The 17,689-nt window shown below is 32.5% G+C and overlaps 2 protein-coding genes across 2 annotated transcripts in view; both read right to left on the reverse strand.

Moving 5' to 3' along the window:
* tkv (serine/threonine receptor kinase thickveins) overlaps positions 1-12,264 on the reverse strand; it is a 28,552-nt gene extending 16,288 nt beyond the window's left edge. The window contains exon 1 of the mRNA XM_074123666.1: positions 12,035-12,264. Coding sequence (XP_073979767.1) covers positions 12,035-12,125 — 91 coding nt within the window. The 5' untranslated portion in view covers positions 12,126-12,264. The remainder of the gene's footprint in view (positions 1-12,034) is intronic.
* Positions 12,265-15,504: 3,240 nt separating this feature from the next.
* On the reverse strand, positions 15,505-17,462 carry LOC141451889 (large ribosomal subunit protein eL34-like). The gene is made up of 4 exons (XM_074123670.1): positions 17,335-17,462; positions 17,155-17,224; positions 15,983-16,180; positions 15,505-15,650 (listed from the first exon to the last, which is right to left on the reverse strand). Exons 2-4 carry the CDS (start codon positions 17,217-17,219, stop codon positions 15,554-15,556), a joined length of 360 nt encoding a protein of 119 aa, XP_073979771.1. The 5' UTR covers positions 17,220-17,224; positions 17,335-17,462; the 3' UTR covers positions 15,505-15,553.
* Between the last annotated feature and the right edge of the window lie 227 nt (positions 17,463-17,689).

A 17,689-nucleotide genomic window follows, 5' to 3' on the forward strand; every position in this document is an offset into this window, starting at 1 on the left:
ACACAGACTCCTACTGAAATATCCCACAACAATACTAAACTACAGCGTCACATTCTTAAAACATGGCGGCAGTTCCCACGTTGCCTGACCTGACTCCCATAACTACTGCCTGTTTCCAATCTTCGGCTGCTAAAACTTAACAAACAAGCTTCACATGGGCATAAAGTTTAGAGTGAAAACAAGAGCGCTAAACACAACAGCAGTTCAACGGCTTATTTAGCAAATAAATTTTCCGCTTCTAGGCTGCAGTCAGGAGTAAACATAAGAGGCGAAGGTTGGGGTCGTCTGAAGCTACAGGCTCAATTCCATGAGCCTCCTGTTAGCTGTTCATTTAAGTATCGAACCCGTAATCTGAGTTAACTCTTTAACTCGGAGGCTCCATCACGACCTACAATAACGGCAATTATTACAACTGCAGTTGATCCTTTTGCTTAATTTAATGAAAGTTTCAGTTGTCTTTAACTAACAGATAATTGGGCTCGCAGAATTCTGCAGGTTTCTTACATTTGCAGGTAAAAACACGTGAGTAATTTCTAAAAGGATCACTTTGCAGCGTCAATACGGTAGTCGGCACCAGATCGCGCTCAAAATTCCCTAAAATAATATTTCCCACATAAATACCATTTCTACTGCTTCTTCTACACACCAAGTTTTATGAAATTATTTTAAAATTATATTTGAGAAAATTTCAAAACATTGAGAAAATATCTTCTGAATATCTTCAGTTAGAGCCCTTCTACAACAAACAAATACAGTGTTGGCCATAATTTCCTAGCCTGATAAGTAAATTGCAGAAATTATACCATTTAGCAGTTTTATCAGCTTCCTACGAATTAGATTTACCAACGGGTGCATTTAAAGTTGTTCTTATCTGTGGGTTAATTTCACAAATAAGCGCCAGCTGCTATTAGAATCACTCTAGATTTATCGGAGGATAGTAAAAAAAAGGGACAATAACACAGATCTGCGACGTTTGTTTTTCGAGATTTTCCGCTGACACTAGGGCACACTGGCAGTAGCGGTTCACCAGAACTATAATTAACACATGGACATGCACCATCAAAATCTGCCTCACTAGTTGCTAGCGGACGATCTTCAATTTAGATCGCAAGCCCGCTTTAACCACGACTGAGCGAGTCCTCAGAAAACTCCACTTGGTAATCCATTCTGGAATTATTAATCCGATGGATTGTAAATTTTGCCCAAATCCATCAACACAAGTGCAACTTTATTTCAAGCGATCTCTCATTTAATGATGTTCTTTCTAATATGGCTGAGACCATGTTAATAAAAGTAAATAAAAAAAAAGAAAAAATCTGCACTAAGTAACATTAAAGCACAGCTGGAATTTCAAATTTGAAGAGGAACCAATTTGAGGAGGAGTGTACGAGCCTACTCGTAGGCTTATGAGGGTTTTTCACCCTTTTCGTACACACCTCTCCAATGATATTAATAAAATATATAAGCACTGCTATTTGTTTAAGGGGAGATCACTTAGATTATCGTTAAAAATTATGTTCACATGTTTTAAGGGGATTAAAAAATATATCAGTTATGCAGTAGATGTACAACAGTCACATTCTATGTAAGAGGCCCAACCTTCTTCTTAGATAACTAAACGTATCCAGAAAAATGCAGTACTGGCAGAAAGTTAAGAGAGTTTGGAGATATTTGATTACAAACAGGTGGGGAACACCTGTAAATACTAACGGCTGTGGCATGCCAGTCTAAACTCCAAATGAATGAGAACATCAACAACAATAGCCTTGTTAGTGAATGAAATTATCAATGAACAATCCACTTCATCAATAAACATGCACATGCAGATAGCTGTCACATTTACGGACTCCATAGAAGGTTCAATTAATATTATTTTAGATTTTATAGCTTTTAAGTACAATAATTCAGAAGTAAGGAGTTGCTTTTCAATCAAATTATGCTGTTTGGTGTTACAAGTATGTAGTAGTAAGTAATGATACATGTGAAAAGAGAGAGGCAAAAAGTCTAAAATTCAAATACATCACAATAAACAAAAATGAAAAGACCTGTGAGATAGATATATTGTAACATAGTGTGTTGAGTGGTGGGAGTCTAAGGGACCCGCCGCCCAAAAGGGAAGAAGAGGGGAGTTAGTTGTAGAAAAGTAAGGAGGGGACAGTCACCTACCGTCCGCCAGGGCCCGAAGACCAATTGGTAAAATAATTTTTTTTTGAGCTCATTAATTTTAAATCTTAATTAACTTAATTATTTACATATTGTATTTTAAGTGAAACTTTAACTGTTTTATTATTTTAGTTTATTTATGGTTTATATAACTTGTTACCCAGCTGGCGTCATCCTTTAATTTAAAGAAATATACTTTGGTTTGTTCAGTTTTGATATGCGTTTTTTTATTTATTGGATATATCACCACCTCTAAGGACAACTATAATGTTGCATTTGGCACCCGCTCCAGGGACTCAAGAAAATTGCTTGTACGAACCAACAGGAGACCCTCTGCGTTATTAATTAACGATTTTGTATAAAATAAATTGATTGGCGCCCGAATAGTAAAAATGTCAAAGAAAAGAGAAAAAAGGGATGGAAGTAACGAAATGGAATCAGCGGAAAAGTTTTCGAGTTTAGAATCTCTGATAAAACAAATGGCAACAGACCAAGCAAAACAAATGAATTTATTAAACCAGAATTTTGAAAGGGTGAATTATGAGGTATTGAGTATGAAAGATACTCTTACAGAAAATAATGACATGGTGCGGGGTAATACGGATCAGATAATAAAAGTGACAAAAGTGGTAGAAGATCTAGAACAAGAGTTAGCAGTTGAAAGGAAGAAGAGGGAGAAAAGTTTCGATATGTTATACATGAATATGAAAACATCAGTAGAAGAACAGAAACATTACATCAAGAACCAGACTGAAGAGTTAAGCAACAACATTTTAACAAAAATTCAAAACCACATTGCCGTGATTGAAGATAACCGAAATGAATGGACGAAAGAATGTGATGGGAAGTTAGAAGACATCGAACAGAGAATCAACAGAATAGAAATGCGAGAACTGCCGAGTGTGCAAGGTGGTGGAGCAATGGACGTGTGTAACATAAAATGCCGAGTTAGGTTTGTGGATACACAGAAACAAAACCCGATAGAATTCTTGAAGGAGTTTGAGCGAAAATATAAATCACTAAGTGATAAGATTAAGATTGAAATTTTCGAACAACATCTAGACGGAAGAGGTATGGCTTGGTTTCAGTTGGTAGTCGATAAAATAAAAACCTTCGACGAATTAAAGCAAAAATTTATCAACTATTTTTGGGACGATGTTGAACAGGGCAAGGCAGTCGAATTGCTTCAAACTGGAAGATTCGATGTTTCTGATGCTCGTAAAGCAGATGAATACGCAATGATTGTTTATCAAATGTGCAAGAATGTGGATAAATTTCCAATCTCAGAGACTAAAATGTTACAATTAATAGCTAAACATTTTGGAAATACTTTCACACAAGCAGTGGTTGTACAAGGTATACAGAATTTCGAAATTTTTCTAAAAGTTTTGAATGGATTTCCGCTTGAAACTATACATCGAGAGTGCAGGAGGTCAGAGTATAAACCATTTAATGAACGAACATCAAATCCAAGATATCAGCAAAACGGCAATCAACAGTATTCAAGACACAAACCACAATGGCTACCATCAGATAACGCCGAAGGAGCTAAAGGTTCAAAAAACGAGTAAATTCTGTCGAATACCACCAAAATTGTCACTTACGGAAGAATAATCGCGATAAAAGGTATTCGACACAAATGAAAAGGAAATTTAGGCCAAATAGTAATTACAAAGTTTGGATGGAAAATCAGAAACAACTTTGTTTTCAGCAAAAAAAAAAAATAAATAAATTCGTAAAAGGATATAATTATAGAAATATCAATTTTGAAAGAAAATCACAAAATAAGAATAAGAAACAAACTGAGTTTTTTAAAAAGGATAACGGCAAATATCAAAGAGTTTTTTATAACACTAACTGGCTTAAAAATAGCAAAGAGCAGAATTCAAGGATTAGTGAACAGAATTCTTATAGAGAAAGAAGTTCAAACGTTACCGACACTGCGGACAACAATATTCAATATTCAAGTAATGGTCATTCAATAGAAGATAATGTTTATGATATTAGTATTTTAACAAAAAGTTGGGGAGATTTACTATTAGATGAAGGAAGACAGGCAGATTCGCAAATTAAGGAAGCTTCATCCATTTCTCCTTACGAAGAAATGTCTTTTCGTCGGTAGGCATAATGTAACATAGTGTGTTGAGTGGTGGGAGTCTAAGGGACCCGCCGCCCAAAAGGGAAGAAGAGGGGAGTTAGTTGTAGAAAAGTAAGGAGGGGACAGTCACCTACCGTCCGCCAGGGCCCGAAGACCAATTGGTAAAATAATTTTTTTTTGAGCTCATTAATTTTAAATCTTAATTAACTTAATTATTTACATATTGTATTTTAAGTGAAACTTTAACTGTTTTATTATTTTAGTTTATTTATGGTTTATATAACTTGTTACCCAGCTGGCGTCATCCTTTAATTTAAAGAAATATACTTTGGTTTGTTCAGTTTTGATATGCGTTTTTTTATTTATTGGATATATCACCACCTCTAAGGACAACTATAATGTTGCAATATGCATTAGTTATTTATAACTCTAGTAGCTTTTTCAAATTAGGAATTCAAAAGAAAAAGCACTTTTAACGAAGAATAGTTTAATAAAGTTTTAGGGAAGTGATTGGGTACTTGATCTCAGCATGGGACGATACCGGATCCGATTCAAGCTGTTATCTTTATATTTTCTCTTCCTAGGAGCTTGATACAGGATAGTGTTTTCTGTAACGAGAGAACCCTGTCCGGAGACTGTCCTATGCCGGAAAAAAGCTCCGGGCGCCAATGACCTCAGAAGATGACGCATCTTAAATTTAAAAGACAAAAATTACGACAGAGCCATGCCATTAGGCGAACTGCTATTTCAATTAATTGAGGAAAGCTGCTGAGGTAGTTCGGTCATGTAAAAAGAATGGCGGAACATCGGCTAACCTCTGGTTGAGTAGAAATCAAGAATGAGGCTTAATTAGCTAATTGATATTTAAGGAGGAACTAATAGATAAGGAATAAAAATAGTTCAAAAAATTGATGCTATACAGTGTCAAATAGTTCCTTTTTTTTAAACATTAGTAAAGTAAAAGAAGGGCAGGAAAAAACACACGGGATATATTAATGAGTAGTTAGAAAGCGGAGCTAATGATGAGAATTAATCTCTAGCATGGTTTCAAAAGGCACCATGGTTTCAGTAATCATGGTTAAGTTCAGATTCCGAGTAAGTTCGAACTGATAGCATTGGAATACTATCAGTATATATCAGGCTATAACAAAGGAAATAATATTCTCGAAACAAGAAACCTAATATATTAACGAGAAATTATACGTTAAAAGAAGAAATACGAGTGTATAACAGTAAGACAGAAAAGTAAATTTTTTTAATTACTGGTTAGGTAAATATTGGAGTATTAAATGGTAAGTATTCGCCACATATGCAATGGCTTATGTGAATTATGAGATTAAAAAAAGTATGAAATTCAGACAGAATCGCTACGAAGGGGATCAACCTTTCTGAAAGAACCATTTGTCTGCGTCCTGTATGCTACGTCACTCATTTACTTTAACCATTTTTCCAGAAAATCTAATTTAGAGCTGTACAGTGAGTAGGGAGGAATTAGGTTTTCTTCAAATGACTGTATATTGTTATTGTTCACAATGTGTATAAGCATAGTAAGAATAGGAGTGTTGCAAGCAAATCTGTATCAGAAGAAAGCATGAAAGTTAGCAGAAGGAGAATTGGAATAAGAAACAGATGTGAATTAACACAGATAGCGGCGACGGTGTGTTTGTGTCAAGGTGTGGAATTTGAAAATGAAATGTTTGCTATAATGGCCGGAGGAGACAAGAAAAACAAGCGATCATAGAAGGATACCATATACGATATGAGAGGGGAGGGGCTAACTTCAGATCGACCTGAACAGTAAGTGACGTGTGCAGCCGCTTTCCTCCTCACAGGTAACATAGGCTAACCAGTTTTTTCTTACGAATATCAACCAACGAAAACGAATGGGTCGGTTTTTCTGCGGTTTAGTCCCACAAGCGGCTTTACAGGGAATAAGAAGATGAAGAAAAAGTACTGAAATTTAAGAAATGGTGAGAAGTTAGCAGGCGCCCCCTCCCATAGGGACCGCGAGCTGCAGTCTGGGGAGTGTGGTCAGTCCACTCACGATTATTAGAAACATATGTCTGGCGCTACATTAAACACAAACTTCTGATCTCAGCACACCAACACTCACACTTGGCAGAACAGCCCAACCCTACGGAATAACTCCTTTATGTATTTATTTATTTTTTATTATACTTTAGTAGGTAGTACTATCCGACTTAAAGAGCAACAAGTGAGGCTGGGCATAAACAAACGTCAATTCTGAAAAGTACTTTCTCAACGGCTATGCAATTACAATAAACTAATCTCCTTAACAAAAACTTACAGTTTAAAATGTTAAGTATAAGGGTTGATTAAACGCCAAAAGGTACACAAATCAGCTAGTACCCAACATTTCATTCATGCTTAGTTGATATAATTTAAGTAATTTTGCTGCATTAACTTTTCCTTCACATTTTTTAGAATTTATTAGATGTCACAGACCCTTACGCTGGCCATTTTCATCTACAAAATATTTGTCCAAGTAGCACTGTAGATTCATTGTAATATCTACTTATCTATAATAATCAAACTATTAATTACAGGTTAAAAAGAAAACGTTATAAAAATAAAAAAAATTATGAGGCTAAAAAATTCAAAAACTTTTTTTAAAAAATGCTTACATCAACATTCATCAATGATTTTGTTTATTTAATTTATTTATTTTATTTTTAATAAAAATCGTCCGTTTAAGTTCGTTCTTCGATTAAATTAATTGTTATTTTATGTAGTAGTCAAACGTTTATAATAATAGGTAATAATCTGGCTTTATCGCAAATAATATAGTTTTCTTCAATTACACTCTCAATGTAGCTGTTCTTCTCACAATGTTGTATATATGTAATATAAAATAAATAAGATATGCATACTTTTAAGACAGCTAATTATTCCAGTATTTTACTATAAGTAAAATTAGGGGGACTAAATTAAATTACAATTGAGAAATGAATAATTGTTGTTGAATTATCTACTTGTTATTAACTGTGTGTTATTTGTGCTCACGAATATTTCGGTAAGACGAATTTAAGACTGAAATATTCTTTTAAATCCGTGATTCAAATTTAAACAGTAGCCGACTCTAATTTTGTCTTTTTCAAGTTTAACATGCATGTGTATGTGACTACTCTGAATAAATGGCATATTAAAGATAAATCCGAAGAATAATTTGGAATAGAGTTAAACTAAAGTACCTATTTAATAACGAAGATATCATAATTATAACAAAAAATATTATGAATGAACTGGCCAGCATAAGGGTCTGTGACATCTAATAAATTCTAAAAAATGTGAAGGAAAAGTTAATGCAGCAAAATTACTTAAATTATATCAACTAAGCATGAATGAAATGTTGGGTACTAGCTGATTTGTGTACCTTTTGGCGTTTAATCAACCCTTATACTTAACATTTTGAACTGTAAGTTTTTGTTAAGGAGATTTTTGTACCTTTTGGATAGATTTTCCTTTTTGTCTATTTTACAAAGTTACATATCTACTTTACAGATTTTTTAAAATTTGGAATAAGCTATTCTATCATTATAATCTGATAAGGTGTTAAGTCGGAACCGTAACTACCACTGGAGAGATCTTTTTAAAGAATGATTATAGTTGCTTTCCCCCAAATCATCCTCAATAACCATTTTTTTGAGAAAGCGTTTTGAATAAAATAGGAAGGTATTTGTACGTAAAAAGTAAAATTAAACTGCAATTTCAGTACTTCTTTTTAAGAGAAGTAAGAAAAATAAACTGCGATTACAGTACTTCTCCCTAAGAGACAAAGAGGCAAAGATTTTGAATCGAACGACAATTCATTAATGTAAATAGGTTCACCCATTGATAATTTTAACGATTGCAGTACTTCCTCTTAGTAGGTGCAAGAGCATGATAGCACTTCACAGCCACGTAGAGGAGCTTTAATCACTTCTTCGTGCTCAATTTTATCAAAATCGGACTAAGCGTTATAGAAATATTGGTAATAATAGTTTTAGAAAGGGCCTTACTTGGGTGGGGCAAACTCCCCTCCATATGAAGCATAGCGTCGAGACTTTTAAAGTGTAAATCTGTTCAAAATTTCGATTCGAATGACACTTCATTCATGAAAATCGGTTCACTTGTCAATAATTTGAAACGATTGCTGCACTTCCCCTTAACTAGTGTAAGAGCAGATCGTCGCTTTAATGTTACATAGGGGAGCCCTAACCCTATCATCCTACCAAATTTTATCAAAATCGGGCCCAGATTTACAGAGTAATTAGTAATAATAATTTTAGAGGGGGCCTTACATAAAGGGGGCTAACTCCTTTCCCATTCGATGTACAGCATCGAGACCCCCAAAAGGCACATCTACATAAAATTCCGAATCGAATGATACCTCATTCATGAAAATCGGTTCACGCGTTTAGGCGCTACGCAGTTTACAAAAAAGGTAACAACAACAAGAAGAACAAGAAACAACAACAATTTCTGAAAATGCCGTTTTTGCTCATTTTCGGCAACTTTTATCTCGAAATCTATTAGATCTGGGTGGTTGAAAAAAAAATTACAGTCATAAAGGAGGATTTGCCCTACATTATAAAGAAAATTTGGGAATTTTATCTTTTATAGAAAAAGAGAAAAAAATTGTCAAAGTTGGGTGTTTTTCAACGTTACGCTTTTTCGTGCAGTTTTTGACGATCAACCCTTATACAACAGTCCTACCGGACAGTTTTAATGAAAAAAGATTGCTGTCTGTAAAGTAGTTGCCAGCATGTGCAATCCGTAAACAGCTTCATTAGTTTCTTCGACCAGGAAAAAAATGCAGTGCTCCAAACGTCCAGCTTTTCGATTTTCACCGGAAAACAAGTTTTGAAGCCCTCAGAGTACGAATAAAGTGGTTATTTCTAAATGAACGAATAAATAAACTGCAACTAAAATAAGAAAATTTGAAAATACTTCCAATTTGATATTTTGCTTAAGTGAAACCAGGAGACGCTAAATTAAGTTGCGGCCAAAATTAGTCAACCAGGGCTTAACCGATTTTGCAGCTTCTCATCAAAATATACTAATCCATGATTATATCAAATTAAAATTTCTAAATAAACTGTTTATTAACTCCTATTTGGAGTTAATAATAATTGTTAATATCAATCAGTAAGAACTTGAAAAAAGCACTTTTGATGAACCATTAAAATCTGACATCGTACGGTTATAACACCGGTAAGGATAATTAGTTGCATAATCTGTATTTACAGAAACTTGTTTTTTTTTTTGTAAGTTGTTGTTTTTATCGAAAACAGTTAAAAACATTATTGATCAACCGTCATCAAGAAATCTTACTTTTTACACTAAACAAACAAAAAAATGTTCTAATTCGAAAATTGATAAAAATTGTAACCAATAAATGATTATAAAATTAACAAGCAATGTTTACTGACATGTCTAAAGTACCGTTTTAACTTGGGACTAGGAACTAAGTACTTTACTAGGAAAGTATAATTACAATTAAATTCTTTGATAACCTTTAAAGAGCATAATTGCTCTCCTTCTTAGCTCCGCCGCTAAACTAAGTCACATGTGAAAAGTGTTCCAAATAAAAGTGGTAGATCTACATCGTATATAGTATGTATATACACACAACCACTTTAGAGCCTATTAAAACTGGATTCTTTGAATGTTGGGCTAACACTGATGATGTTGTACATACCTTTTTTCCCTGCTGTGACAAAGTGAAAGAATCTGGCGTTAATGTTTTTTCACAATAACTAGGTAATAATTTAATGGCGGCAACTCATTTCTTAATTAATATACACCCTAACAAATAGATATAAATTTTTGGAGGGGCGCATCAATTGCTATGGTCATTAGCACAATTACGTTGCAGTGCCGCATGAATCTCTTTCTTATTACTGAAATCTACTAGTCTTATAATCAACAAAATTACAAATTTTACATTGTATTACAAATTTAATTTACGTTTTAGGCACCTCACACCAATAAATATGTTTTTCTATTATTTCTTTAGCCTATAGAGGTATCTTCATTTAGATAACTATTAAAAACTTAGCAAGTGTACAGAGTGGCATTATAATATCTTAATACAAACATATATATATATATATATCGTCACTATTTTTTTTTAAGGGGCCTCAATATCAGTCAGTAATTGGCAGCCTCCCGTAGAAAATCTATAGGCCAGCAGCTGGATTCCCTTCCTAATCCGTTCCCTATTTATCACTCTTAACTGAAACACTTATTCGCTACACTTTGGGAGAAGTTCTTACGGAAAAGAAAGACAAAAAAAATCTCCTCCTCTAAATTGCACTTTCAGTATATTACATTTAACACCTGTCATATATGAAATGCTTCACCAAATTTTCAGTAGGGACCATATCAGTGCGTCGCAAGTGCAATTACGGGCAAAGGATGTCTGTTTTCTATTAATTTTCTTTGTGTCAGAAGTTTCAAATTAACTTAAGCATAACGCGTTTCTAATAAGGAAGTCTATAACCAACTCTGGAATCCGTAGTCAAAGAGTCCTGCAAATGAATTACAAACAATAAATAGAAGTAAGGAAATAATGTACACGCGATCACAGTTGTTTCAATTTTGTTCATAGTTTCACTACATAGAGAATAAATTTTAACATGAATACACATAATTTTTATTGTGAAAACTAAATAAATTACTCTACATACTCAATTTCGTATTTCCTCTAAAAATTAAGAAATTCTGCATGATTAAACGCCATTAAAACATTCAAAATGTATTTCATGAGGTAATTATTATTCGACACATACTCTCAGAAAAGAAATTTGATTATTCTTCTAGAATGAGGGACGGATGCTAGGCCACCCAAAGTTCACTTATGGATATCCAAAGTAAAACAACACCACAGTTTAGGACAAAAATCTACTAGGCAGGCTATCAGTGTCTAATCTAAAATGTTATGTCAACTCCAATTTTATGTAAAACTAGCTTGGCAATAAAGATTTTAAGCAGTAAAAATAATGGAAGCATTTCCAAACAAGTGTGATTAATAATTTCCAACTGACACGTCTTGAAACTCGAGGAGATAAAGATGGTCACAGACAGGGCAAAGTTAGAAAATTCGTAAAATTAAATGTAATTGGTAACCAAAATTAAATCAACAGGAGTGATCATGAATAATCTAATGAACAACAAGGCTATTAAAGGAAAATAAAATCTTCTGTTTTAAGAAATAGAAAATTTTTAAATAATTAATTACATATATCTATTAACGAACTTAATATTATCTATTCATATTTATTGAATTATGCTCTTTTATCTTTGAACATAACCAACATTTAACGGATAATATTTTAAGGCATAATATAAATAAGTTGTTTGTAGTATTTTTAGCAATTTACAGCTAAAAACCGTAATAAAAGCAAATTTAAACGTATGTTAGTTAATCACTAGCGTAATAAAATAACCACCATACTATAAACTGGGAGATTTTTAAAAGAAGTTAAAGTTTTTTTTTTACTTAAAACATTTTAAGAAATTTCAACGTTCTTTTCACTTCATTTGAGCATCAAATATTTACTAACCATAGAGAAAAATTTATATATATAATCATTTTACTCAGAAAGCTTATTCCATTTAACTTTGAAGTGAAAGAGGAATCTACTAAACAATAAAAGGACAATAACATTGAAGAAAAAAGCAAGATTTCACATTAAACTGCAAATCACTCCAGTAATAAGATTAAAAAGATGTCAAATTAATTTTTAAGATATTAATAATATTACATACCTAACTTTCCTTGACTCAGCAATAGACCCAATCCGAACAAAATTCGAGATCTGTCACCCCAATCTGGATTTACAACATACAATTGGGCCATTTTGTTGCATTACTATTACTACTCACTTGCCCACTCAAAAATTTATCACTTCTCCAATGTTACCAATTTCTAAATGCTTACTCTTTAATTTGGATTACTCCTTTAATGGGTAGCTTTTTAAATGTAGAAGTAATTGGTTTCAGCATACATGTTTCTAATTTAAATAAATTCTCTATCATAATTAAACTTGGATTGTACAGACTACAAAATTAGTACGGGGGGGAGGTAAATTTATATGTGTACGCCTTTATTTGACGGGGCCTTTTCGACTCATTACATACAGTTCGATTTTTTTTTTTAAAGTAATAAATACATAATTTAAAAAATCACCTGATTTCTGTAAATAACTAGGACTTTCTCAAAAAGTTTATTAAATTTAAATTTACTTCTCTCACCTATTCTTGTTTTGCACATATTTATAAATTGTACAAACACAGAAGTGATGTGTGTTACCTTATTTTTCGAAAAATTTGTTGGCATATTGGATTATTTATCAATTTTTGTTTGAGTAAAATCTGCAATCACGTCTCATTTGAATTTCTGAGATACAAAGATAATTTAGTGAATTTTTCTAAAATTATTACATTTTTTTTAAAGATTATATATTAACCATAAAGAAGCTATCTGGGTCTAGTTGTGCTTGAATAGTGAAAGGCATTGTTACTAGTAATAGTTAAGAGGTAAAGACCTCTTACCATTTTAATTGAAAATTACAATTTTCCTATAACAACTTGTGAGTGTAGAACCACCTCTTGTGAGTGGTGGTTACACTAAAATTCTCCAAAAAGTGTGAGATTGTCACTTGATCACTGGAAGTTTCACATTACTGGAGAGAAATGCAGGTTAAAAATAAGAGAACTATAAGAGCTGTGTGTAGATAACCAGAGAACAATTCGACAGTAATAACAATTTCTTCTCGAAGCTGCTAGGACAGAGCTTTTGATTATCGCGCTGCCAAGTGTATGAGGCGAAAATTGAGTCAAGTATGTAACTGGCAGTGGAAAGTAGAAATAATAATTTCTTTACGGTGAATGAAGTCATAAGCCACCAACCAAAAAAAATGTTATTCATCCTTTTAAATGTTCATATACAAAACAATACCTATTATAGTGGACTCCTACGATACCAAATTAGTCAGAGTGCCTACGGTACCTGAACTAACAGTAGAGTCAACATGCGAAGAGCTAGTGAGATCCTTACTTTACAAAAAAAGGTTGGTCCAAGTCGTTTCGGCCAGTTTCTAGTGGCTGCTATCTCTAGAAAATACGCTTAAAGAGAGTTCTCTCTTATACTTCCTCTTACTGCACTATGTAAGGTAAGTATTGCGATGATTTCAAAATTTTGAGTTTTTCCAAGATTGTTTTCAGGTTTCCAGTGTCTAATTATGCATATTTAAAAAGAACAAGAAACCTTTGGATAAATTCAGTCAACTAGAAGTTACATAGTTCATTTTTTCAGCCGGAACCATTGGGAAGTTCAGCACTACTCCACTGTATGATACTGATTTCTTTTGTGAAATAATTTTCTTAATAATGATAAAAGAACCCATTAGTGGCGCCAATTTTATTTCACAAGGTTCTGCATCTTCCTCATATTAACATTTTTGCTGCTGAAAGACTTTTGTAGCCTGAGGTGCACTTCCCAACATTACCTGTACCAGTCCCAGCATTAATTCCATGCTTTCATCATTTTATAGCCTTAATAAAACCATATAGGGCATTATTCGAGTATAAACATAGTGCACACTATGTTTTTTTGGGAAGCCGATACCTTCAAAATTTATTTTATTTCGTTTTAATCACTCACTTAACAAATAATAAATCCATAGAAAAAAGTTAACACATGTTTGAGTTGACGTCAAAGTTCCCATATGGAAACAGCCTTAAGCCGTGACTTTAGTTTTTTGTAGTATATTTTCTGTTAGTATGGCTCGATAAAACTACTAGTTTTAATTTCGGTATTACCTTCTAAAGATTCCAATTGGTGGTCGCATTCCCATCACCACGCCAGCTAAACTATCGGGACGACCTGGCTCTCTATTGAGCAAAAAAAAAATCTTATCATCTTCACTAGGATACGTCGTGTGCTTCCTTCGCCTTCTTATGAATTCACAATTTTTTTTTAAGGAAGGCAAAGTTTTTGTTGGTATTTCTTGCCTTTATCCAAAATTTATAACACTCTAAGGAACAGCGAAATTTGAGCTTTTAATGACAGTTAATTTCCCGTCACGAATATTATTATATGGAAACATGAAAATTTGATAGAAGTTTGGACCACATTATTTGATGGCTTACGTCCCCGCTAAAAATATAGTTTTTTTTAAGAACTGTGCAATTTCTCAGAACAAATCCTTCATTTATAGGTAAAAAGTTTTTATATTTTTAAAAAAGTCTTTTGTACTTCATTTTTAAGTTTCCATCAAATAATTTCCTTTTCATTAAATAAATTATTAAATAATTTTAAGAACTGTGCAATTTCTCAGAACAAATCCTTCATTTATAGGTAAAAAGTTTTTACCTATAAATGAAGGATTTGTTCTGAGAAATTGCACAGTTCTTAAAATTATTTAATAATTTATTTAATGAAAAGGAAATTATTTGATGGAAACTTAAAAATGAAGTACAAAAGACTTTTTTAAAAATATAAAAGCTCCGTTAAATGTAACAATTTTATTATATTAAATAATTTTTACCAACTGCATTGGTGAGTTTAAAGTTGAAAATGATCATAGATTGTTTGGAATTTCAAGAAATGAGTTGTGGAATATGATGGATGTTTGAAAAAGAAAATAATTAAAATTTTGTTAGATTTATTTAGATTTTTAGTTTCCTATCAAGAAGATTAGTTTTTTCTAAACCAAAATACCAAATGTTTGCTGCTATTTTTTCCACCAATATATAGGCAGCTGAAAAGCATTAAGCCAAATGTGTCGTTTTCACCAGCCTCAATACATAACTGCCTACTACAAAATAAAGTAATACGAACAATGTATTATATATAAATAAAACTTGAAAAACTGACGAGATCGCAATAAATCCTCTATTGTGGTACACCTAATTGTGCGTTCTTTTCTTAGCAAGAATGATTTTTAAAAAAATGTTTTGTTTTTTTCACATTGCGTGTTAGCAAACAAGAAGATATAAATACATTTGGAAAACGTTAAAATGGATTTTCTAATAGGCCGCCATGCCAGAATACAGTAAGAAAACATTTATTGGTAATTGTTCAAACAAGCTGGAAAATATGGCATTTCCCAGGCAATAAAATGAGCTGTCCTCAGAGAGAATTGTTGCTATATTGTTAACCGAAGCTCATCGGAGATAGTAAACTACCAGTACTAAATTATCAAATAGGTGCAGAAACACTTAAAATGAAAAACTAGCAATTAGAAAACATTTATTTTATATTTATAGTAAGAAGTGACCTTCTTATGCTTTGTGGGGCTGAGGTTTGGATGGTTCTTGCTTTGCTTTCAACACTGCTTGTACTATCTTCTGTTCCTCGATTAGAAAAGCTCTAATTATGCTGAAATAAAAAAGATTATAAGCTGTAGTGAAAAAACAAACATAAATAAAATGAGTTAGACATTAAAAAAAAATGCCTTAAATGCGGAAGTGGTCTAGGGACCTATTGATGTGAGTGTAATATCCACCGAGAAAGAGTTTCACTAATGGGTGATTACTCTTATCACGACTTTCTTGTGAATTTAACCTGTATGAAATTTACTTGATGCAACATTAATTGTAGTTGCAAATATGGCTAATAAAGTGAGAATAAAAATACAAACTTTTTTCTTAAAACTGATAACTTTTAAATATTACACTAATCAATCCATAACGAGATTTTAGCTTTCATACCGTTCTTTAACACATCTGTGACATAGTACGCCTCCATAAGCCCTCTTCACTGTTTGCTTTCTTTTGCATATTCTAGCTCTTTCCATTGGCCTCGCTGGCACAATTCCTCTAAGTTTTTCTTTGCACTGTCCACATCTTGGAATACGTTTGGGCTTCTTTAGATATTGATAAACCAGGCGACCGCCAGGTGTGCGCACTCTGTGTTTCAAAAGAAATATTAAAATATAATCAATGGAGACCTCCACTGGAAAAGTTCAGTATTTTTTCACTCATTTGGACTCATGTTCTCCATACAGAATGGGAATTAATTTTTAAAAACATGGCTTTAATTAGGGGGCTACAAGGTAGGAAGCAGAAGCACGCGACATGGCCTAGAGTAAAAAAAGAGGTTGGTCTTGCTTTAAAGGAGAATAATGTAACTATTTACTAAACCCAACTAAAAAAGTGCCATATTTAAATCAGTTTTCAATTTTATAATTTCATCTATCGCCCCAAATGCATCCTAAATTCTGCTCTGATAGAGTTGAAAGTCTGAAATCAGAAAATCTGGAAGTCAGAGATACTATAAGCCCAATAACATACGAAATATAATAAGGATACACTCACAACATGCTACGTTTCAACGAAGAACATTTACTGTTTTTTAAATCTTTTAATTCGATAAGCCATTTCTTTACACTATCCCCAAAAATGAAGTTTATTTTACAAGAAATCTAAAAATGCAATTTTTAACAGCTACTATTTCATATTTATTCAAAACTCAGACTGAAAATAAGAGGTGAAAACGTTTAATGCTTAAAAAATTGAGAACAACTTTACCAGAAAAGTAGTGGATAAAACCGGCTGTCTGCACAAAGAAATGAAACAGAATGCTACAACGGTTTATCTCAACAACCGTAACTCAATAAAGTTTCAACTTATCTGTGCAATTTTAAAACAGATCTTTATATAACTCGTAAAGATATTCATTACTTTCTTATTCTGCACCAAAGAAAGGGAATAATAATTTAAACTTTCTATCTACAAAATTATTTCTCTAAAATTAGTAAACAAAAAATTTTACCACTTTTAGTGAATCCAACAACTCATAAGTAGTATGAAAACATAAATTTCATAATGAAAGTAAACATACCTATAAATAATACAAACTAGCTGGAAATCGAAAAACTTACATGCGTCTTCTGTTACTTTTTGTATTGTAGGACAACCTACGGCGAAATTGTAATCTTTGCACCATAACTCCTAAATTGTAAAAAAAAAGTAATATAATTTTATTTAAACATTTACTGTTGTTAAGCTAAGATGTTAGCGATTTATACGGATAAATTTTTGAGGATTTATAAAGAACTAACCTGTATTCACGACTTCAACGCGTTAAGCATAAAATGGGAAGGTTGCAAATTGAAAGGTTTTAACTGTATAATTTTGCTATTACTTAAAACAGTGATGTTTAATCTATGTATGTACATAGCTTGACCAGAGTATGTTTAATTAAAGCTAACACCTAATTTGTCGAACTTAATTTATCTAGCTTATTTAATTACACAAAAATAACTTTTAAAGAAAAAATTAATCATTTTTTCAGTAAAGTATTAATGAAGTATAAATGTAAAATCATTATTTGTAATGTTATGATTGAAAATAATAATAGAAAAAAAACTTTCCAGTAAATTTACTTTGTTTGCAGATAAGGACACAATTATTATT

Source organism: Rhodnius prolixus, unplaced genomic scaffold, assembly GCF_049639745.1.
Source record: "Rhodnius prolixus isolate KJV_2025 unplaced genomic scaffold, Rpr scaffold_14, whole genome shotgun sequence".
Classification (NCBI taxonomy): Eukaryota; Metazoa; Arthropoda; class Insecta; order Hemiptera; family Reduviidae; genus Rhodnius; species Rhodnius prolixus.

Coding starts and splice junctions, on each gene's coding strand:
- LOC141451889 (XM_074123670.1), bottom strand. CDS start 17,219: ATGGTGCAAAGATTACAATTTCGCCGTAGGTTGTCCTACAATACAAAA. Junction 16,181..17,154: donor AAAAGTAACAGAAGACGCAT/GTAAGTTTTTCG, acceptor TTTGAAACACAG/AGTGCGCACACCTGGCGGTC. Junction 15,651..15,982: donor CACAGATGTGTTAAAGAACG/GTATGAAAGCTA, acceptor TTTTTATTTCAG/CATAATTAGAGCTTTTCTAA.